Source organism: Astatotilapia calliptera, chromosome 22, assembly GCF_964374335.1.
Source record: "Astatotilapia calliptera chromosome 22, fAstCal68.1, whole genome shotgun sequence".
In the NCBI taxonomy this organism is placed as follows: domain Eukaryota; kingdom Metazoa; phylum Chordata; class Actinopteri; order Cichliformes; family Cichlidae; genus Astatotilapia; species Astatotilapia calliptera.
Window position 1 is genome coordinate 14,509,702 of NC_137442.1, and position 21,505 is coordinate 14,531,206.

General features: G+C 39.0%; 3 protein-coding genes across 4 annotated transcripts in view; 2 read left to right on the forward strand and 1 right to left on the reverse strand.

The window, feature by feature from the left end:
• The window catches only part of akap9 (A kinase (PRKA) anchor protein 9), a 67,047-nt gene extending 62,336 nt beyond the window's left edge, over positions 1-4,711 (reverse strand). For both annotated transcript variants that reach the window (XM_080296123.1, XM_026157289.2), the window contains exon 1: positions 4,455-4,711. In XM_080296123.1, the coding sequence (XP_080152249.1) occupies positions 4,455-4,502 (48 nt within the window). In that variant the 5' untranslated portion in view covers positions 4,503-4,711. The remainder of the gene's footprint in view (positions 1-4,454) is intronic.
• Positions 4,712-10,196: 5,485 nt separating this feature from the next.
• mterf1 (mitochondrial transcription termination factor 1) lies at positions 10,197-12,964 on the forward strand. The gene is made up of 2 exons (XM_026157356.2): positions 10,197-10,320; positions 11,414-12,964. The coding sequence occupies exon 2, from the start codon at positions 11,445-11,447 to the stop codon at positions 12,606-12,608; it is 1,164 nt and encodes a 387-aa protein (XP_026013141.1). The 5' UTR covers positions 10,197-10,320; positions 11,414-11,444; the 3' UTR covers positions 12,609-12,964.
• An 878-nt stretch (positions 12,965-13,842) lies between these two features.
• dus3l (dihydrouridine synthase 3-like (S. cerevisiae)) lies at positions 13,843-20,608 on the forward strand. Its single transcript, XM_026157323.2, has 16 exons — positions 13,843-14,026; positions 14,234-14,324; positions 15,070-15,325; positions 15,430-15,778; positions 16,257-16,291; positions 16,390-16,482; positions 16,670-16,711; positions 16,872-17,024; positions 17,143-17,259; positions 17,481-17,546; positions 17,897-18,007; positions 18,275-18,371; positions 18,554-18,629; positions 19,618-19,806; positions 20,077-20,205; positions 20,321-20,608. Exons 2-16 carry the CDS (start codon positions 14,248-14,250, stop codon positions 20,391-20,393), a joined length of 1,863 nt encoding a protein of 620 aa, XP_026013108.1. The 5' UTR covers positions 13,843-14,026; positions 14,234-14,247; the 3' UTR covers positions 20,394-20,608.
• The last annotated feature ends 897 nt before the right edge of the window (positions 20,609-21,505 follow it).

Below are 21,505 nucleotides of genomic sequence, written 5' to 3' on the forward strand. Positions count from 1 at the left end.
ACCATTTTTCTACAATTATCAAATCTCAAGCTCAGCAGCTCAAAGTATATGCTGGATCAGCTGGAATGTATGATGGCATTCAGGATAATATCCTGAAGCATTATTGCATGTCATGTCTTTACCCTCACTAAATCTCAAATTCACTATACCGCATGTTCTCAAGTGTCATTTATAAATGTGTTTTTTTCTGCAGTTTTAATAATTTGTAGTAGAATTTTTATACATAAAATATTTTTTCTTCATCAAATTGCTTTTATTGTCATTCTGCAAATACAATTAGAGAGGGACACATGAGACACTGACAGGAAAACACAAACTTGACACTTTTGGCATGTTGTTTGACCCTGTGAATCCAGTCTGGCGCCTTTCTGTGTGGAGTTTATATGTTTTCCCTTTGCTTGTGCGGGCTCTATCAGGCTTCCTACTAGAGTTCAAAGTCATGCATGGGGTTAGGTTAACTGGCCAAAGGTGTGAATGTGAGAGTGAATGGTTTCCTGTCTCTGTGTTAGCCCAACAACAGGCTGGCAACCTATCCAGTGTGTACCCTTCCCATCCCCCAACAGCAGCTGAGATGAGCCCCAGTGGCCCCTTATGACCCTGAAATGGATAAGTGTAAGAAAACAGATAAATGAATGAATGAGTGGATGTGCAACCAACAATCTGAAGCAACTGTGTGATGCTATCATATCAATATGTAATATAATCTCTCTGCCATCAAAAATTAAGACAATAAATACATTAGTTATTCATTGTTGTGCCAAAAACAGCCCACTTTAATCTTACGTGTAAGTACCATTGAAACTCCCCATTTTTATACATTTAATCAATAACATATCTTAATATAAGAAAAAGAACTGACATTTTAATAGCACCTCTAGGTTTTTATATATAAATGCAATCCATTATTATACATCATAAAGAAACACCTCTGTAGTAAATGAGAGAAATCTGTCAGCATGAGTCTTTGGGCTTAACTTGTAAGAAGCAAAATGTGTAAAATACAGAAATCTATAATTTAATTAACTTGGTGTAATATAAATGTCCACGGGGGAGGTCTTTATCAGTAGGAAAAGCTGTAAAACTTGTGAAAACAGAGTTAAAAGTCCAAAATGCATTTCTATTTTTGAAAGCTGTCCAATGGGCCAGAATGTAGTCTACTTCTGGCCAATTCTGGCCCCCGAGCCGTATGTTTGGCACACCTGTTATAGTGTTTTTATAGAAGATGCTCATTGCATCAAGCAAGATGAAATCCCCTCAGAAAGTGTCTAAAAGCCACAATGAAAATTAAAATTAGTCATCATCCAGGCTGTTGCCAATTTAACCTGTGCAGCTGCTACACCATCATCTTCAATTAATCACCTGACAATCCCTTCTGAAGCAGTGCAGCCTGACATAATACGAGTTTTCAAAGCATTTAGTACTTTGTCAAGCATTAGAAACACTAAATACTGCACCCTAAAAATCAAACTTTCCAGTACAAGTTTAGGAAAATAATAAGATCAAGTAAAGGTGATTATACTCCATTCATAACACAGGGCAATGCAGGGCATCCCTGTGATTAGTCGCCTGAAGGATTAACTATTCAAGCCTCAGTTAAGTAGCTCAACTTGTATCTTTGCTGTCGTCAAAACCTGCAACACTGCCTGGCATGGATGGTGGTGACACTGAGCTTTAAGGCTATTTGAATGCTGAGAAATTAAAATGATCCTTTACACGTAGTTCAGCATGTTGTCTCTCCAGGGCTGAAAAAACACATTCTATAAATCTTCTAAAAGATATCTGATGCATAAAATGTTTTAAGATAGTAGTATTGCTTTTTTATTTGTGGATAATCATCAGTATTCATCTGTCAAAAGTACAAACACATATCAGTGATTCTTCATTCTGCAGAAAGAGCCTGAGGTTGCATAGCTGCATATCGGAGAAGCAGACAAACAAATACACATAGAATCCTTTATGAATTATGAGCATCCCCTGAGCCAAATTATTCCCTGATGTTTCATTAAAAATCAGCTCTGTTCAACGTACTACTGATCCCAAAGACCAGGGTGACAAACAACACGAAGAAGGTACTTTCATTCAGTGGAAACGCACACCTCTGTAAGCATAAAAAAGGAGATATAATAAGCGTCAATCTTAATTGGAGGGAAACAAACAAAGAAACTCTTCATCTGACAGATATATCTACAGACAGATAATTTACCCACAACTACAAAGTGACATGAGAGGTGACGTTTGGATTTGAAAATTGGGAGGGATTTACAGAAAGTAAGTGTAGGAACAGGTGCCATATCTGAGTTCATGGGTTTCTATAACCCAACAGAAAATCTTACACCACCCTGAGTACATTAGTGCAGTCAGCGCAGTGTTTTTCATACAGGGAGCCTAAGAAGATGCTACTCATGTAACTGAAGAACTCAGTGAAAGTCTTGAATGAATAAAACCAGAATGCCAGTAACACGCTTGTCAGTGTGCTCCATTTTGTAGCAAAACATGAACAAAGCATCTGCGCACAACAGCCTGAAACAAAAGCCTGGCAACACCGGCCCACAATATTCACTTTGCTTATTGTCTGGTATGACTCAGTAGGCACTCGCCTGCTACGAGCTACACAATAGATGACAGACAGTTTACCTTTCACTCAGATATCAACATCAACTTTTCCTTCACCTGATTTCAGAAATGCACCATCTTTTTCAGGCAGGCAGGAAATACATGAAAAAAATAATGTTTTTTCATAAATTGAGGAAGCCAGAAGACAATGTAAACACTCCCCACATCTTATAGACTGACTCAGCTCTGGAAGTCCCTGTTAAACATTATGTCATGAGGTTTCTTCACTGCATGAGGACATTGTGATTTGGCATTGTGTGAAAAAAAACAGCCTGCACCACAGAGGGGCCTTTTTATAAACCAAAATACCAAAGTCATAACCCGGGAGACGGTCTCCCCTGCGGTGCAAAAACCAGAGAGCTTAAGCAATTTAAAAACCAGCATGCTGAATGTTTCTCTGCAGCATCTGGATGGAAAGAGGCTGGATTTCCCTTTAAGAGACTGCCTGATTTAAGCAGTTTTGACACTTTCTGACTCGACAATTTAGTTCGTAGAGACTCATTCTCATTAGGGCCCTCCTGGAGTAAAAGAAAAGACGTAATCAAACCTAAGGATCCTATTTCCCACACTAGAAGGAAAATACAAAAATAAATAGATATATAAACACATGACCTATGTACAAAGATTGCAGATACAATCTCTTTACAAGATTTTACAAGTTTGTGCTGCACGGTAATATTTTTAGAAATACACAAGTGCTTTATAAACATTTGGTCTCAATCTAATGGCTCAGGCTGATGTTCCAGTCTTAAAATTTGCAACTTAAAATAACTACAGTCAAATAAGTAACGACATTCATCCCAAAGCTTTCCCCAGCTTCAACGTCCATAACAACTGGCATACACCATGAAATCTAACACTGGACCCACATCTGAACCTTTAGAGTAGGATCGTGAAAACTAGACAGGTAACATTCCAAATAAGATTTTCCTTAAATATTATTAAGATTGTTAAGAAGCCTCTGCATCAACTTATTTGTATATATGCTTTTGCATCCAGACAGCTGAGGAAAGAATGTATAAAAATGCAACATTCAGGGCTACAGTGCAACACTCAACTGTACATACGCTTTATCTAATTGTCCACATGCTTGCAGCATGACACTGGTGTATTCATGATATCAAAGAAGATGCTCACCACAGGCTGGTCTGGCCAGCTTGTAATTATGTTGCTAAGATCTCTTTGAAAACATCTTTTTTGATAAAACACATCCCCCGCAAGATGTTTGGGTTATACAGACTATAAAAACAGATAACAGAGCTCCTGCAAGGTCATCCACAAGCACCACGAGCCAAAACTGAAAGAGCAGTGCGTACCGTGTCACTGTCGATTAATATAAACGTTGATCCAGTTTGTGGATGCTATCGTTTCTAGAAGACAGCTAATAAAGAACAAGTTTGGCGTGTGAGGCAATGCTGGTTCTAGCCAGTGGGGTTATGTCCTGTAAATCCTGTTACACCAGCCTGTCAGTCAGTGTCACTTCAGGTGGCGTTTATAAATCCCGGGTAGCAATGTGGCCTGCGCACACCTGCACGTCGGTTTCGGGAAAGTAAAAGGAAACACTTTAGTAAGTGCAGACATGCAGCATGACAAAGGAGACTAGCAGCGGCTATGCTAACCACCCCAACCCCGCCCGCCCCATGCCCGGCTGTCAGTGCGAAGCAGGGCGCATGTTTGCGGAGTCCGACAGCTGATAGCGTAAAATGAAAGGAAGGGGGGGCAAAAGCGCCTGACAGACCCCGGCCGCGACAAAACAAGTTGTCGACAGCATTAAGTCGCTACTTCAGAGTAATGAGAGCAGTGTCAGTGAGTTGTGCTAGCACCAAAACTGAGAATCATACCTTTGCTTTGCCGGCCTCCAGCTTCTTTTGCCTCTCCTCGTCTTCCATCCCCGCAGTCCCTGTAGCTAAACAAACAGAGAAACTGCCTCATGCGAAGTATCCGCGAGAGAAATTTAAAAGCTAACCGCTAAATGTCCCTCTCTCTATATGACTCGTGGCTCGCTCCCAGAGACTTCCACTGGCATTAACTAGCTGTCTCCTTGTTGGTAGTCCGCCGCCATGTTTTCCACGTAAACATGAGACCCAGTAATGATGACGTAGTGTAGGTGCCTTCACAGTCACGCCCACTGGCAGCCAAACGGTGGTGCGTTCACGCTCAGTCAGAAATACCGTCCAAAACAAGATCGTCTTTTTTTACCACTTCAAATTTCTATATAGAACTATTATGTTATGTTGTTACTGTTTCTGCTGTCCTCTTAGCCATATCTCTCTTTAAAAAGACATGTTTATTGTTAGCGGGACTTTTACTCCTGGATAAGTAAAAGATATATAAAAGTAACATTGTGGAAAAGTGACCACAACTCCCAAATAGTGTCAGGAATGTTTGACAGATTATAGCCCATCAAGTCACTAACAGCAGGCAAATACAGGAAATCATATTTTGGCAGGTGATCACTTTTTGGTATGACCACACAATACTAGAAAAAGTTTTTTAAATACTTTAATTCATTTATAAAAAATCAAAGTTAAAAATTACATTTTGATATATGTGTATATATATTGTCATTAAAAAGTCTGTTGGCTGATGACCAGAATCTGTTATTTATTGCAAACCTCCACCTACTGAAAAATGAAAGTGTTTTCTTACACAAGTTCTCGCATGGTTGCTGAATTTTCTCACAGAAACTTGTTTTCAGGTGAGGTGGGAATACCAAATTCAACTTCCAGCTAATTAATTTGAAAAAATTATGTCACTGTCAAGCTCTGATTCTGACTTTGAGTAAAAGAAGGAGTGACATGACAATTTATTCAACACAGTTTTAGTATATATCTAAACAACAAAAACAAAATAATAATTAAAGTAAAAGTATAACCCTGTATCCAAAAACAGTGGATAGATTTACTCTAACTAATTTTAACCACTGTGTATCCTGTTCTTGGGCATGCCCCGCTAATGCCTTTGGACCAGAGTACTGTAAAGCTTAATGATGCCCAGTGGATGAGAGCATATTAAGTATTTCTATGTACAGCTACATTCTGCTTCTACTTTACCATATTTTCTTTGCAACTACTGTACTTTGCACTCATAAAGTGATATACAAATCAGTGAATCAGAAATTATGATCCAATATATACATGATTCTGAAAAGTGATATTCTATATAATAAGTACATTTACTTTAGACACTAAGTATATTATGATTTAATAACTTGTTCACCATGAAACCACATAAGCCTTTAATATAAATGTTACTTTTTTGTCCATTTTTTTTCACTTTGTGAAACAATTATCCAGCATATTCAAACCAGTTTCACTCCCTGCCACTTGAATGCCCCTGATCCTATTGGGTAGCTTTGAATCTGTCTTCTATATATCTTGACTGATAAAATAACGGAGGCAAAGGCCAGATGCTATCAAAATAAAATACACGTCTCTCCATTTGTACCCACATAAGAATCTCATAAAAATGCATTTAGTTGGCGTCTACCGTTGAGGGTGGTGATGAAACACTTCCTGACTGCTTTAAATCCAAACAAACCACTTTTCTCCATAATTTATGATTCTCTTTTTTTCTCTCTCTTTGTGGTTTGAAAGAAATTTGTGAATTTGTACAGCCATTACAGAAAAGTGTGCTGAATTTCTCACGATGTAAAAGATTATTTAATGCAAAAATAATACATTTAGTGCTAATTATTAATAAGCCAGTCACTATATTTGACTACAATCCCATAAATTTCCCTTCATTCTCTGCAGTCTGAAGTCTGCTTGTAAAGTCTGCTCAGTTTCTATGGTAACAGGCGAGGAGGAGAGGTTGCCAGAGCTGTCCCAGTTGAGAGTTTTCTTTTTTAAACACAGAATATTTTCATATCAAAGATGTTTGCTGCTAATAAAGGATCCAGCTGTCACCTCGCATTCTCCAGCATGGCGTTTGAATGGGCTGCATCACCAAGAGTGCTGCCATATGTTAAAGAGGAAGCACGTGAGCTGTCTCAGCTGAATGGTGCTGCAGGTAATATGAGAGACTGGCATCGGTTTCTAGGACAGATGGGGATGATTAAAATAAATGGACAGGCAATATTTTACTCACAGCCTCCATGTGGGATTGATCTTCAGTCTTAAAATAGTTTATATTTAATTAAAGTAGCGTATTCCTGGCAAACTAAAGGCCTTTTATCTTTCCTGTCATTTTCCCCCAAATAAGTCAGCGATAATATAAACTTTGTGGTTTGATCATTAGATGAACTAATCTTCTTTCTTTAAAGTTTTTATTTGATCACCAGTGAGCTAATAGGAGATGTGGGTAGTAATTCATAGGGGTCTTTGCTGGGATTTTAGAAATCTAGAGATTATTTCTTACATGTTTGCTTAAACTCCATATTTCCCCAGGGCATGCCTCAAACTGCACATGTAAGACTAACAAATTTTAGCCAGTTTTATTATTTCATACTCTTTGATTATTTCATTACACCGTTACATTTTATTTCAATTTCCCTGAGATTAAAGTCCAGGTGGACCAACATTTATTCCCTTTTTATTTGCAGGCCAGTCCAGTCTTAAACAAATATCCTACCTAAGCGTTTTGCCTCAGTTTCATTCGAAGATTTCTTGTTCTAACATCCAGGCTAAAATATTCCTGTAGAATTATAAAATATTAAACTTTCCCTTATACTTCCAGAAACATACCAGTAGTAGCAGTAGCAGCAGCAGCAGCGGGAGAAGATGCTCTGTGTCTTCGGCTGACGGGGGCTGAACAGCTTATTGTCTGGCAGATTTTGAATTCCACCCATCTTCTTTTGGACATTCTCACCAGCCTGATCTCACCTGTGAAAGCTTGCTGTTTGAGCACCAGCGTCTGCAGGAACTTTTGAAAGTTTCGTCAGCCTCTGAATTATTGATTCACTCAGGGAGTATACAGAGTCTACAATTACCCAAGTGACTTTACCAAGACAAGCTCAACAAATGAACAGCATGCATGCTATATTTATAAGTCAGAGGGTGGTGAACAAAGGCTGTTAGAATTAAAATGATAGAAACATCTAGATACTGAAAAGTAAAATGAAACCACTCTAAACCATTTTTCTTATAACACTTTAAATACATATGGTGGAAAAAAGATGAAAAGGAGCCTTAACTAATCTAGATTATCATCACATCCAGTGCTACAGCTTTTTTTTTTAAATTAAAGTGTATTTATAGCCCAGAAGTGTAATATACGGTAGTTTCACCTTCTGAGATCCTCATATGATTACATTTTTTTTAAAGGCTTTTCTTCATCCTTATACTTCATTCTGCTCAAAGTATTCTAAATTTTATTACACAAAGGAGACTTTGTGTTATACTTCATAAACCCAACATGTAAATATGAGGACATGGCTGCAAAAACAAGCCAAATCATGGCCTATCCACCACCGTGCTTGACAGTAGGTGGTGTGCTGACATGCTGTACTTGGCTTTCACCAAACATGGTGTTGTGCATTATAGCCATAGATCTCCACTTTGGACTTTTTAGAGAGAAGAGGTTTTCTTCTGACAGTCCATCCAAACAAGCCATACTTGTTAGAGATTAGCAGCACTTGGCTGCCACTTGCCCACTTAATTCCTATGGAAACAGTAAGGGTATACTACCTCTTCAGTGTTGTAAGCGACTGATAAAGTCCTGTGAAAACTTCACGTGACTTTGTATTACTAAAACATGTATGATCCATTTCTATGTTTAAGAAATCTTGGCATCTTGTAATCTCTTATGAGGCCAAATAACTTTTATGGGGGGCTAAAAAAAATATATTTCACACTCCAGTAGGGTTAGTTAAGTGCAACAAGAAAGCTGGAAGCTCAGCAACACGTGGGAATGTCTCTGTTTCAAATACAATAGCAGCGTAGATCAGATTGAACCACTCTTACCATTTATGGTGTCTTATAACCTCTCTTTATTGTCTGTCATAGAGTATAAGTAATTAAAAGACAGACACAAAGACCATAAGGGTCCCTAAAATACTTTGGATAGGTTTAAGAAAAATGCAGGTGTGCAAATGCAAATGTAACTGTGACCTGTGGATGTGTGAGACGAATTTGAATCGAGACTCCAGTTGCCCAGCTGTTGCGATGGAGCGCACTTCAGTCTTAGAGCAGCAGAGCAATGTGTATTTGCATAATGACAATATCAGTGTCATGCATTAAAATATGCATAAGTGGGGGGACTCATCAGTAAAGAGACGCACTGGGTCAGTACGTTTATCAGTGGTAGGCTGTGAATCATAACACATGGTAAGTGTCCTCTTGTAGCTTGTACGAGAGCATCTGCTAGCTGAGACAGAATTAACTATTGATGCCTGTAACAACAGTCCAGTCCTCTATAATGCTGTGTTTTTATTATGTGATTGAAGCTTCCCAGGTTACTGAAAAATGTCATTGCTCTCCGAGAGCTTCACTAGTGACTGAGCACACTGTAATTTAGAATGTACAGTATGTGCAAAGCAGAAAAGCACTTATTCAGGGGTCATCTCCATGGAGATGTCCCTCAAATTGTTTGTGAAAAATTCAGGTTTTTATCAAACTAAGAAAGGAAAAATTCTCGATGCACACAGACCATACATTTTTGAAGGTTAATTTTAATTAAACCATGTCTTTAAATTTGACTAATGGTAAGGAAATACATTAATTTACACATCACTTACGCAGGATGTAGTGAATTAAAAAGAATAAAAAAAAATCAATATAATGTTTGAAAATTGATATTGAACAATATTAATAGAAATTAGGGGAAACTGGGCAAATGGCCTAAGTTTTTCTAAAATCCCGCTTACCGTCCTTACACCAACCATTCACAACATCTGTGTAATATTGTGTGGATCGTCCTAAAAGCTCTGATGTTTTGGAGAATTAACATCGAACTACTGGGTATCCTGTGCTTTCTGGTCCTGTGGACTGTGAGGTGGGACACCTGTGGATCAGGTTCAGGTGGGAATGTGTGTCATTTGGAGGTCTGATTAAATCCTTAGACACCTAAGTTTATCAAATTATGCACAGTTTCTGAGGTGAGCCATGCTGGCGGAATCTGCTGCCAGTGAAAGGCTCTGTTGTCATTTGAGTGTGCTTGTTCTGCAACAGTAAGCAGATGTTTGGTACATGTCAATGTAAGATCCACACCAATGCCAAGATTTCCTAGTAGAATATGGCACTGTAACGTTATTCACTTCACCTGTCATTGGTTGATATGTTCTATTCTTTCAAATAGAAGATCTTTGCTTCCATCTAGTGGTTATAAATCAGTATAAAGGCAATGGCTTTACAGATTTCAGAGGAAATGTGCAGAAATGACAAGGAACAGGTGAGAAGTCTCTGATTTAAACACGCAGAAAAACACTAACAGAAAAAAATTAATCACTGTCAGCAGAAATATGAGGCTGAAAAAGGCAATGGCTGGAAAACCTAATTAAAAATAAAGTTAAACGGAGTGTTAGCAATATAGTCAACAGCAAAAAAAAAGAACGAAAATAACGAAACTTACACTGTATTAGATTATCTGAGAAAAAACATGTTTCAGAAGATGTGAGGTGGTGTTTGGCACAAACTCCACCATACCAGTTGTGTCGCTATCGTATTATTTTGTCATTTAACCTACAGCCAATAAATATAACGAAGAAGAAGAATCTCGCGAGAGTTCTTGGAGTTCACGTTACTGGCATGGAAGAAATGTTGGCTTTTGGTATGTTTTTAATACTTTTTAAAGCAGACTGGTACTTAAAGGGCTATTACTGATTAGATATTGTACACCGCTAAACAGAAACGACTGTGTGCTTTGGTTGGACTCTTCAGTTAGTTATTCCCGGGCGAATAAATAAAAGCTTCCCTTTGTATTACTAACGTAAATAACTTTGCCAAAGTAACGTACGCATTATGTAGTAAATAACTAGTAAATGGCCAGTATCAAGCAGTTCACAACTAAGTTTAAGAATACTTGTTTGGAAAGTTTCTGTTACTGGTGTAAGCTTGGAGCGGTGTGTCAGCAAATCAGATTAGCAAAGAAAAAGATTAATATACCAATGTCTTAATGGTTTCACTAAAGATTCATATATTTGTAAATTAACATATCCAAAAGTAAACCAATCATATCTTACTAATAGCATCTGATAATAGATGTGCTCACCAGTTACCTGTCTGCATCTTTTTTGGCCAAGTGGCTTTTCTTTTTTGTTTCTTGGCTTTTCTTTAATTATATTAAAGCCTTTTTTTTTAATTTAGCAAAAGTGCTGTGAAAAAACTTAAGTACACCCTTATTACTTCCATAGGAATTAAGAGGGTTTGTAGTAGCTAGGTGCTGCTTATCAAATGCATGATTGCATGAGTTTTTGGCAATTTGCTGGTCTGGAGCATTCAGGTGTGTGTTAACACAATGCCGCAATTTTTCCAGGATCTCTCTGAAAGCTAAAGCTTGGCCCGAACTGGGTCATGCTGCAGGACAATGATCTCAAGTATAGCAGCAGCATCTACAACAGAATGTCTGAAAAAGAGAAGAATCAAGGTGCCGTGGTGGCCCAGTTAAAGCCCAGACCTTGGCCTGACTGAAGTGCTGTGGGGGGGGCTCCACCACCTCCACCACCTCCAAAATTCCTCTACAATGTAGTGAGAGACTGATAAAGTCACACAGAAAACAGTCACTCCAACTTACTGATTATAAAGGTGGTTCTACAGCTGTTAACCAGTGGGGTTTGATTAGTTTTTCACAGGACTGCAGCTGTGAAAACTGTCTTTTCATGAGTGTATATTAACATGTCTGTTTTTTCTTGTCTGAATTGCAGTGATGCTTCAGTGTGGCCCTCCTCAATAAAAATGGCAGGAGTTCCTGGAGTGAGAGCCCTCCTCACTGTGCAGCGATCGGTGACATTGCAGCACAGCTTTTTTGGCTTCACTCCAATACATTTTGCATCAGCCTGCTTCCCCAGAAGGCTTTACAGTACTTCGACAGGAAGTACTGAAACAAAGCCGCCGGTAAACCCGGAGAATGAATCTCTGCTCGAGAACTTGAACCTCATGGGAGTTGACGTGAGGATGGCACGCCAGCGTCAGCCTGGGGTGCTTCGTAAAATCTTCACTAATGAGAACGGCCTCGCTCAGTTCCTGCAAGGAAAAGGTGCCGGCCGCAAAGTCATTGCTAGCATAATATCCCGTTATCCCCGAGCCATCACTCGCTCCATTGAACACTTGGAACAACGCTGGCAGCTGTGGAGAAACATCTTCCAGACAGACGCAGAAATCGTAAGCATCCTGGATCGCTCACCTGAGTCGTTTTTCCGCTCCAGTGATAACGACAACTTGGAAAAGAACATAGATTATCTGGTCTCACTGGGACTAAATGCCAAAGATCTCCACCGGCTGCTGACCACAGCACCGCGCACATTCTCCAACAGCTTAGAGCTCAACAAGCAAATGGTGGAGTTTCTGGAAGATATCTGCACAGAGCTCGGTGGAAGTAACCCAGAGCAGTTTGCAAAAATGGTCATAACAAGAAATCTTTACATTCTAATCAGAAGCACTAAGAGAGTCAAGACAAACATCGACAACCTGAAAGCATCACTTAAGTTGAGTGATTCAGAACTGCTGGCTCTTCTTCAAGGCCACGGGGCAGAAATTCTGGACCTTTCCAACGAGTACCTGAAAAAGAATTTCAACAGCCTGGAGCAGAAGATGACCGCACTTGGCTGTCGGAAAGCTGATGTTAAAAAACTGATCATCAACTATCCGATGATCCTCTACATTGGGCCTGACACTCTGAGCTCTAAACTAGACTGTCTTTTAAAAGGAGGAATAACAATGAAGCAGATACTGGAAAAGCCCAAAGTTTTGGACTACAGCACACAAAACATTACAGGGCGACTAGAGGAACTGAGAAGGTTGGGCTATGACTTCCAGAAGAATGGCATCAACATCCTCGATTCAAGTCGAAAGCGGTTTGCCGCAAAAATAGAAAAACTTTCTGCCTCACCAGAAGAATGAGTGTAGCTTGCTGCCTGTCAGACAGTGTTGGCTGATACTTTTTCATCTTTTTGACTTAAGAATAATCAGGTTTTATGTTCAGAGATAATATGATTGAGCTCTTTTAATATCCCAAACTTAATTCCAGTATTGAAATCTAAACATTGTGCCTGTGATATTCTTCTAGTCTCACAAAAGTAATTAAAGCAGTAAAAATAATAAGTTGAAGGTCTGGGGACATGGAATTACATTTGAAGCTAATGAGTAAAAGGAAATTGTCAGTGGATTACCCATTATGTAATGTTTCAGCTCAAATACCAGGTGTTTTAATCCATCAATACGCTGTCTTGGAATTAAAAAAAATGCAAAAGATGAAATACATTTGACTGAATGTTTCATTCACAGGTAAAGTTATGGAATGACTTATGTGATGTTTGTTTTTAAGCACTGAAGAAGACTTTTGGGCCATTTTAAAACCAACACATGGTAAGAGTCATTAAGAAAATGGGTTTTTCTTTTAGTTAAATGACTGGAGCAAAGATCTCCATTTACACTCACCATACAACTTTGTTAGGCACACTTTGCAAATACCAACTTGGACCCTCTTTTTTTCCCTTCAGAACAGCATGACACAGATTCATCTGAGATTTTGGTCCATTTTGAAATGACAGCATCACACAGTTGCTGCAGATTTGTCCGCTCTTCATCCATGATGCAAATCTCTTTTTAATATATATTATTAGAATTTAAAGGCTATTTGTCAGCATTTGTTACTTGTTTGAATAAATATTACAATGTAAACATCAATTTTGGAGGGCATATGAATCACAGGCATGTAGAAATCGCATGTCTCAAACAAATGCATCAAAGCCACATCAGGCAGGCTGATAACACATTTTATTGTCATTCGAAGTTTTTAGCTCTCAAATGGTTCAGTCAAAACAAAAGGAAAGAAAACTGCACAAAATAACAAAACTGGATATAAATAGATACATTATTGAATAAGGTTAAAAACTAAAAATAATACGGTCTAAAATAAACAATAGTCAGTTAAACTAAAAAGCGAGGGCCTTGTGAACCGGCTGCCGCGACAGACTTGACCAAATTGACAAAGACTAACGATAAAAACATTTCATGTATATTTTTAATTTGTTTTACTTAGTCACACTCCAGCCCAGTAGGTGAATCTGAGTGCTGGATTTCAAAGGCAATGAGAAAGATTTGCAAGCGGTTCGCGGAACCAATGTTGAGCAGCAGGTTTACCACGGACGTATCTAAGGTGCTGCACAACGGTTTCCTCGCGATTCTGGGTTGTGCATGTCCAGTTGTGGAAAAAAAAAACAAAACCCAGGAACTTTTGACTTGATTTCTACGTTCTGTACATCAGTTGTCTTTTAACTTCACGGTTGGAGCAAGGCGGTTGTTTACTCAGTATATCGGTAAGTGGTCTAACTCAGCTACAAGAGGAAGCTAACTGGTGGAAGTGTAAGGTTAAATATGGAGCACAGAGAAAAGCAGGCAAGCTGATTATGATAATAAGGCAGTACCTGAACTGGTTTAATGTGTGCATAAAGTGTCCTAACGTAGGATTGGGAGCTGAATGGTCCTGTGAAGTGTTTAATTAGAAAGGTGTTAAAATGTTGCAGGAAGAGAGACTGTGATGGAAACAGCGGAGGAGGTGAACGTTTCGAAGAGGGCAGACGTGGCTGCAAAGGGTGAAGCTGCGATCAAACCAGAGTAAGATACTGTTAATAACTAAGAAAACTGTGGAAATCGCATTTATATGTTTTTGCAACAGATTTCAGGAGAGGGAAGCTGCAAATTAGAACAATCTTTCTCCAACTTTCAAAAGAGACAGCCATGAGTCAGGGGACTGAAGATAACGCCAGATTTTTATGATGAACGTAAGCCAGTTAGTAAGATGGGAGCAAGCATAGCTGAATAAATAACCATGTGTTTGAGTTTATGAAAGAACAAAGCAGACCATCTGACCTGAGCAAACAGCACAAGCAAGGCACGTGACTATAAGGAGGCTGTCTGCATCTGAACTTGTTAAGATGTTCGTGTGAATTTATGTGAAAAAACTGTAGAAAGTGTCTACAAGAGATAATAACTCGTTTACACAACATAAAAAATAGGGCCCTGTAGGGGTGAAACAGGGGCTTTGCAACCCCCAGTGGCGTAGTAAGGACTTACTGCCTTTATTTTCAGCCTTCCTGCTGCTTTGTCTGATGAAGCAAAGAGTGTTACACTGTCAGCAAAAAGGCTGTTGAAGGCCCTCAACTCTTTGCTTTCAGTGTTTCAGTGACCCATGCTACAGGGTCTTACTGGTTTAGCATAATTTACTCCCATTATGCTCTTTTTTCCCCAGTGTGAATATAGTTCATACTAAAATGCTTTAGTGACACACAGACTGTTTTTACACATAATTTAAAACAAAATTTATCAGGAGGATTCTTTCATCATCTTCTTATGTTTGCAGATTCCTTACAACCAAAGACAAGTTTCATGGGTTGTTAGACTCAGAGTGGCAGAGCTCAAAAAGAGAGAAAGCCAGTGAAAGTGATGCAGTTGAGGATTCAAAGGAGACTTCTTTGGAGGAACCTGAACCTAAAAGGCTGAAACAAAATTTTGAGGGTAGACCAGATGGCAAGCGTCTTCGGGGACAGAATAAGTCAAGGCCGCACACAAAGCCCACAGCCTACGATGAAAAACGACTTTGTCACTCAATCATTCAGGTATGAAGCTCTGACTCTGCATTCAAAAAGGCTCTGTGCAATACATTTTGATCCATATAGTTATTTTTGTGACTCCCCCCCCCCCCCCCCCCCCATAAATTTAGAACAAAGAATGCCCCTTTGGAGCAAAGTGCTTCTTTGACCATGACATTGTCAAGTATATGGATTCGAAGCCTTCCGATATTGGGGAAACCTGTCACATCTATGAAACATTTGGAAAATGTGCCTACGGTTTGTCCTGCCGCTTCGCCAAGGCCCACACTACGCCTGACTTCAAATCCATGGAGAAGGCCGATCTGGTCAAGGTGTATGAAGGCAGGACTATGGTGAAGAACAACATGAGTAAGGAGCTCCAGGGTCGCCTGAGGAAGCGATCGGTGTCCTTCGAAAAGTCAGAAAAGTACCTGAAAACACTCTCAGACAACAAAGATAAAGGAGCACAGCAAGGCGACGGTAAGACAAGTGAAAAGGCTTTTATAAAGAATGCTGCCATCACAAATTTTGCTCATGCTTTTTAGGAAGAAACAGATACTGAGTATGTCATTCAAGCCTCTTTTTCACTAGTACCCACTTGCCTCGGCTCGGCTTGACACGGTTTTGGTCGTTTTCCATTACAATTGAGTAACATCTATTGTGCGTGGGGTCGTTATAGCAACACAGCCAAAAGTCCAGTGATTTACAGCTTGTGATTTTCTATTTTTGTGAAGGGGACGTTCTCATGATTCATCAAGTGTCACCATTGATTGGCTTTTGACCAGCTCACCCAGTTTTAGCAGATTAAATACACTCCTATTCTGTTTCTTTTAATCTGCACATGTGTTGACCTGTTGCTTACATACTCATACATGCATTATCAATTTTAGTGTATCTTAATTTGTTCCTTTGTCTCACTCATGGGATCTATGTGCATCTGAATTTTCTGCTGATCCAGCTGGAGAAAAACAGCCTGTTTCTAGTGAAGTACAGGTAACCTTTTCTACCAACAGCATTCCCTCTTACTGACCACTCTGTCATTGAGCCTTATGTTTATTGCGTGTGTTTTTCATGTTTCTGACTAACTGTAGACCAGCTCAGATAAACAGTCTGCTCCAGTGAAGACCGTCGGCCCGTTGACTGATGCAGATGTCATCAAGCTGCGCCCGTGTGAAAAGAAGCAGGTATATCTCTTCCAGTCGCTTTCCTCCAGAGTTTTCATGTCTGTTTAAACGATAAACAAGGTGTTTTAATAAACTGTTCTAATCAGCAGACATCTGATACTCATATATATATTTAGGGAATATTTACACGATTTAAATTACAGTCAAATTGCATTGCTTAATGCCTCTTTTTGCCTTTGTTCTTAAGGTGGATTTTCAAGACAAGCTCTATCTCGCCCCTCTAACAACTGTAAGTACCATCACACTGAAATCAGTATTGGAGTTAGTGGTAGTTGTGTTTTTTAATATATTTCTATCTTTAAATCCAGGAATGTAGCAAGTGCAATTAAATAATGACCTGTAAATGAGGTCTGGATCTGATAAAGCAAGTATTTCTTTAATTTCTTCAGTGTGGAAATCTGCCTTTCCGTCGCGTGTGTAAGCGCTTTGGTGCAGACATCACATGTGGGGAGATGGCCATGTGTACAAACCTGCTGCAGGGGCACCAGTCTGAGTGGGCCCTCCTGAGGAGACACGAAAGTGAAGATGTGTTTGGTATTCAGGTGATGTTTAAAATCTTCTGAAGGATTCAGTCCTATAGAGGGCGTTGTTGGTAAGACGTCTGGATTTGTGTGAGAGTCCAAGACTGTGATTTTTTTAAAGCCTGAATTGCGTCTCTAGGTGGAGGGCAGTTTCCCCGACACAATGACGAGGTGTGCAGAGCTCATCAACAACAACACTGAAGTTGATTTTGTGGACATCAACTCTGGGTGTCCCATTGATCTCGTATACAACAAGGTAAACTCTTAACTTGCCCCCCCCCCCCAAATGCTCAGACCGTGACTTTTTTTTTTTCTTTCATTTCCTAATAGACAAATTGAGACTTCCTATTTTGCAGTCAGATGCATTTTGTGTGTTTATACTACAGCACAAAGAGCACAGATACCAGCATTTGAGAGGAAGTGTTAAACATTAATATGACAGTCACTGACAGATGGCCTTTGTTTTTTCCCCATCAGGGTGGAGGCTGCGGCTTGATGACACGTACCAGAAAATTTGAACGAATAGTCAAAGGAATGAATTATGTAAGTATGACTTTTTGCCTATTGTATGGTAATGATGCAAGAAGGAGAGTTTTGTTGCTCTTGTGGATCATTGCAAAGTTACAATTCAGTTCAATTTTATTTATATAGCACCCAATCACAAAAAACAGCTGTCTCAAGATGCTTTATATTTTAAGCACAGTATTTGAGGGAAAAACCCAATTCCCCCTCGAAAAGCATTTGGCAACAGTGGGAAGAAAAACTTTATTAGATCCTGGCTCAGGGAAGGGCAGCCATGTGCTGTGACTATTTTAGGGTGAAGGGAAGAAGACAGGATAAAAGACACACAGCCTTCAGTTAAAGGCTGAATGAAAACCTTTTTCTCCCTGTAGGTCCTTGATGTCCCTCTAACAGTCAAGATCCGCACCGGTGTTCAGGAAAAGTCTAACATAGCACACAAGCTCATCCCAGAGATGAAGAATTGGGGCGTCTCAATGATTACAGTAAGTAAAAGAGGAGCATGTTTGAGCAATGTGAAATCGTCCCTATGCCATAAATCAACATGATTAAAAGGAAATTTCATTTCTAGGTTTACAGAGTTGCCAGATGTAGCTGTAAGCATCCATAATTCTGAATCGGTATCATTTATGTAAATGTAAATATCCTATGGTGACGATTCATTCTCGAGATGTTATTCTGTTCGGTGATGTATAACATGTTTACATACGCCTCTCCTATTAAAAAACATTGACGCTGTGTTTTTCCTACAGTTGCATGGTAGATCCAGAGAGCAGAGATACACAAAGTTAGCCGATTGGGACTATATCACAACATGTGCAAAGCTGGCTAGCCCCATCCCACTTTTTGGTATGTGGATTTGTAAAGGTTACACAAAAAGACAAAAGCCTCCTGATGTTTAAACAGTTTCATGCATTTAGTTTGGCGTTCTCTAGGTTGTAAAACCTTGCACAGAATGCAGTGTAGTGTTTTTATTGTACATGTTTTTATAGTACATATTAATCACAGGTGATTTGGTTTTATTTTTCTAGGTAACGGAGACATTTTGTCCTATGAGGATGCAATGAAAGCGAAAGAGACCGGAGTTTCTGGGATTATGATTGCAAGGTTAGTGTCATTTCCTTGCAGCGTAAAAAAAAAGATCGAAATGCCTTAAAAACAGATGACATCTGGAACTGATATGGTCTGCAGCCAGTGACTTTTGTTTTTAGATTTCACTTAAAACTTTTTCCATTATTAGAGTTCAAGTATATTTGTTTACACTCACTGGCCATTCATTAGGTACACGTGTCCCACTGTTTAACACAAATATTTCAGACTGCTTCCAGTTGACAGCCAAAATTGCAATACAATATAAGACTGCTGCCTGCTCTGGTGAAACTCCACTTCTGCTAGAACATTTGGATCAAAGGTTTAGAATTAGGTATAAACAACATGGATCCATCCCGGGTTGTATCTGTGGTTCAGGCTGGTGGTGTAATGATGTGGGGGATATTTTCTTGGCACACTTTAGGGTTGTGGAACCAATTGAGCATCATTTACTGCCACAACCTAACAGACTTCACAGTAACTCCACAGTCATCAGATCTCAGTCCAACACAGCAGCTTCGGGATGTGTTGGAACACGAGAGTCACATCGTGGATGTGCAGCTGACAAATCTACAAGAACTGTGTGATGCCGTCATGTCAATATGGACCAAAATCTCTGATGAATGTTTTTAGTATCTTATTGAATCTATGCCACAAAGATTTTATGTAGCTCTTAAGGCAAAATGGGGTCCAATCCAGTACTGGCAAGGTGAAACTAATAAAGTGGCCATGAGTGTATTTTGCCTCAGTGAAGTCAAGAATCTTTTTAAGTTGTTTTAAAACCCAGCAGCAAATTTGTCAGAGCTCTTAAGGCTAATATGTGGGTGCCTTTTTCCATGTATAATTTTCAGTTGAAGTGTGGAAACATTGTTTCTCAGAGGAAAATACAAAGAAAACACTGACCACAAATTACTCCATAGGATGGAAGATCCTTATACATTATTTATGTATGTATGTATGTATGTATGTATGTATTTATTTATTACCTTTTCTGGGTTCTCTATAGGGGTGCTCTCATTAAGCCTTGGATCTTCACTGAAATCAAGGAGAGCCGACACTGGGACATTTCGTCCAGTGAGCGACTGGACATCCTAAAGGACTTCAGCAACTTTGGCCTGGAGCACTGGGGCTCTGACACTAGGGGCGTGGAGAGGACACGCACCTTCTTGCTTGAGTGGCTCTCCTTCTTGTGCCGGTGGGCTACATCACATTTCAGAAATTTTGCATTTGTTCTTCTGTGAGCAATTCGATTCATATATTCTGTGCAATTAAGCTGTTTTAATATAATTTTAGGGTAACAGACTTATTTGTGGTCTTTTCCCATTAGTTTATGAGACTGGGGACATGTAATAGCTGAAAATGTGTGATAGACTATGTTGCATTCCACTGCATCTGACTCTCGCTGTTAAGTTTTCCTGTTTGCTGTGGTAAACGTTGCTTTCCTTCTCCCTCCATCTGTTCTCAGATATATTCCAGTGGGCCTGTTGGAGCGAGTGCCTCAGAAGATCAATGAGAGACCTCCGTACTACATGGGCAGGAACTATTTGGAGACACTGATGGCCAGTCAGAACGTAGAGGACTGGATCAGGATAAGGTGAGTACAAACATGCCTATTTTCTAGAATTACATTTCAAGATTGCACAAAATTAAGATTTTAAAAGTGCAAAATGTAATAATGAGTGTCTTATGAATTGTTTTCTACTTTCCAGTGAAATGCTGCTTGGACCCGTACCCAAGAATTTTGAATTCTTGCCTAAGCATAAAGCCAACTCATATAAGTGATTTTCTTTTTTGCTCAACTATTAAAATCATCAAGATTTGTGGGTTTTTTCTTCTTTTTTCTAATTTGTTCAAGAGATCAAGCTCAAAGACAGAAGATATTTTATGTTTTAAGTGATAAAGACTCTAGAATAGTTTGTTTATTTGACCTGTGTTGCAGTAGAAACATACATCGGTTTTCATGTAATTGAGTGCAAATAAATGTTTCGCAACAACAAGATGTTTGTGTCATTTTATTTTTCTATTGAAGGAAATTGTTTGATTTATTTGACCTTATTAAACAAACATACTGAACAGAGATCATCTGTCTGCATGAATTTTGTAAATATGTTTTGAAGTTCTATATTACCCTGGGTAAGCCCAGTGATGATTAAGTATGTAAAGTATTTTTTGGTTGGAAATATTTTGTTAAAATATGCAACAATAAAAAATAAAACAAAAGCAATAAGAGAATCTGAGCAAGAAGTGATAAATGATGTAATTAAGGCAAATAAAGAGGTTTTAAGGGAAGCTCGTTTTCTTCACTGGAAAAGTCAAACTTTTGGATTATTATCTTAAATTTGAGGTTTCAGTAAGAAAGTTGAGATTTTGAGATATTAACCCAACATTTGCATTTGGACTTTGCAATTTTCTTCCACAAGCTCAGACACGAATATTGTCATAGGCGGGGAAGAAACCACTTTCATCCCCGTTTCCTTATATATAAATAGAAGCTACTTTATTTAAAATATTTTGTAAGTCCAATTTTCTGGACTGCTTTAGTGCAGAGGTCATTTGATCTTTCTCAGCGCGCCCCACTAGTCCAGCTAGTCCACTTCTTAAACATGCCTGCGCCAAATTAAAACGAAAATAAACTAACATCAATCGAGAAAGATAAATTGTTGCGTTTTTTTTTACATCTAAGGTTTACGGCCACCACAGAGAAACTTTAAGTGATTTAAAGATTTTTCATAGTATCTAAAAAGAAATTGCCATACCCTATATAATAAAATATTGGCCAGATTAATGTAAATTAAATGAATAATAATTAAGGTTGAAAATAAATAAATAAACAGGCGAGTTTCCTTCCCGCCTGTTTATTTATCCTTCCCGCCTGTAACGGGGCAGCAGGTGAA

Bases quoted from the DNA above. Each gene is read 5' to 3' on its own strand.
- dus3l (XM_026157323.2), top strand. From the start codon at position 14,248: ATGGAAACAGCGGAGGAGGTGAACGTTTCGAAGAGGGCAGACGTGGCT. The intron at 15,779-16,256 runs GTAAGACAAGTG...CTGCTGATCCAG, and splicing joins AGGAGCACAGCAAGGCGACG to CTGGAGAAAAACAGCCTGTT. The intron at 16,292-16,389 runs GTAACCTTTTCT...GACTAACTGTAG, and splicing joins CTGTTTCTAGTGAAGTACAG to ACCAGCTCAGATAAACAGTC.
- mterf1 (XM_026157356.2), top strand. From the start codon at position 11,445: ATGGCAGGAGTTCCTGGAGTGAGAGCCCTCCTCACTGTGCAGCGATCG.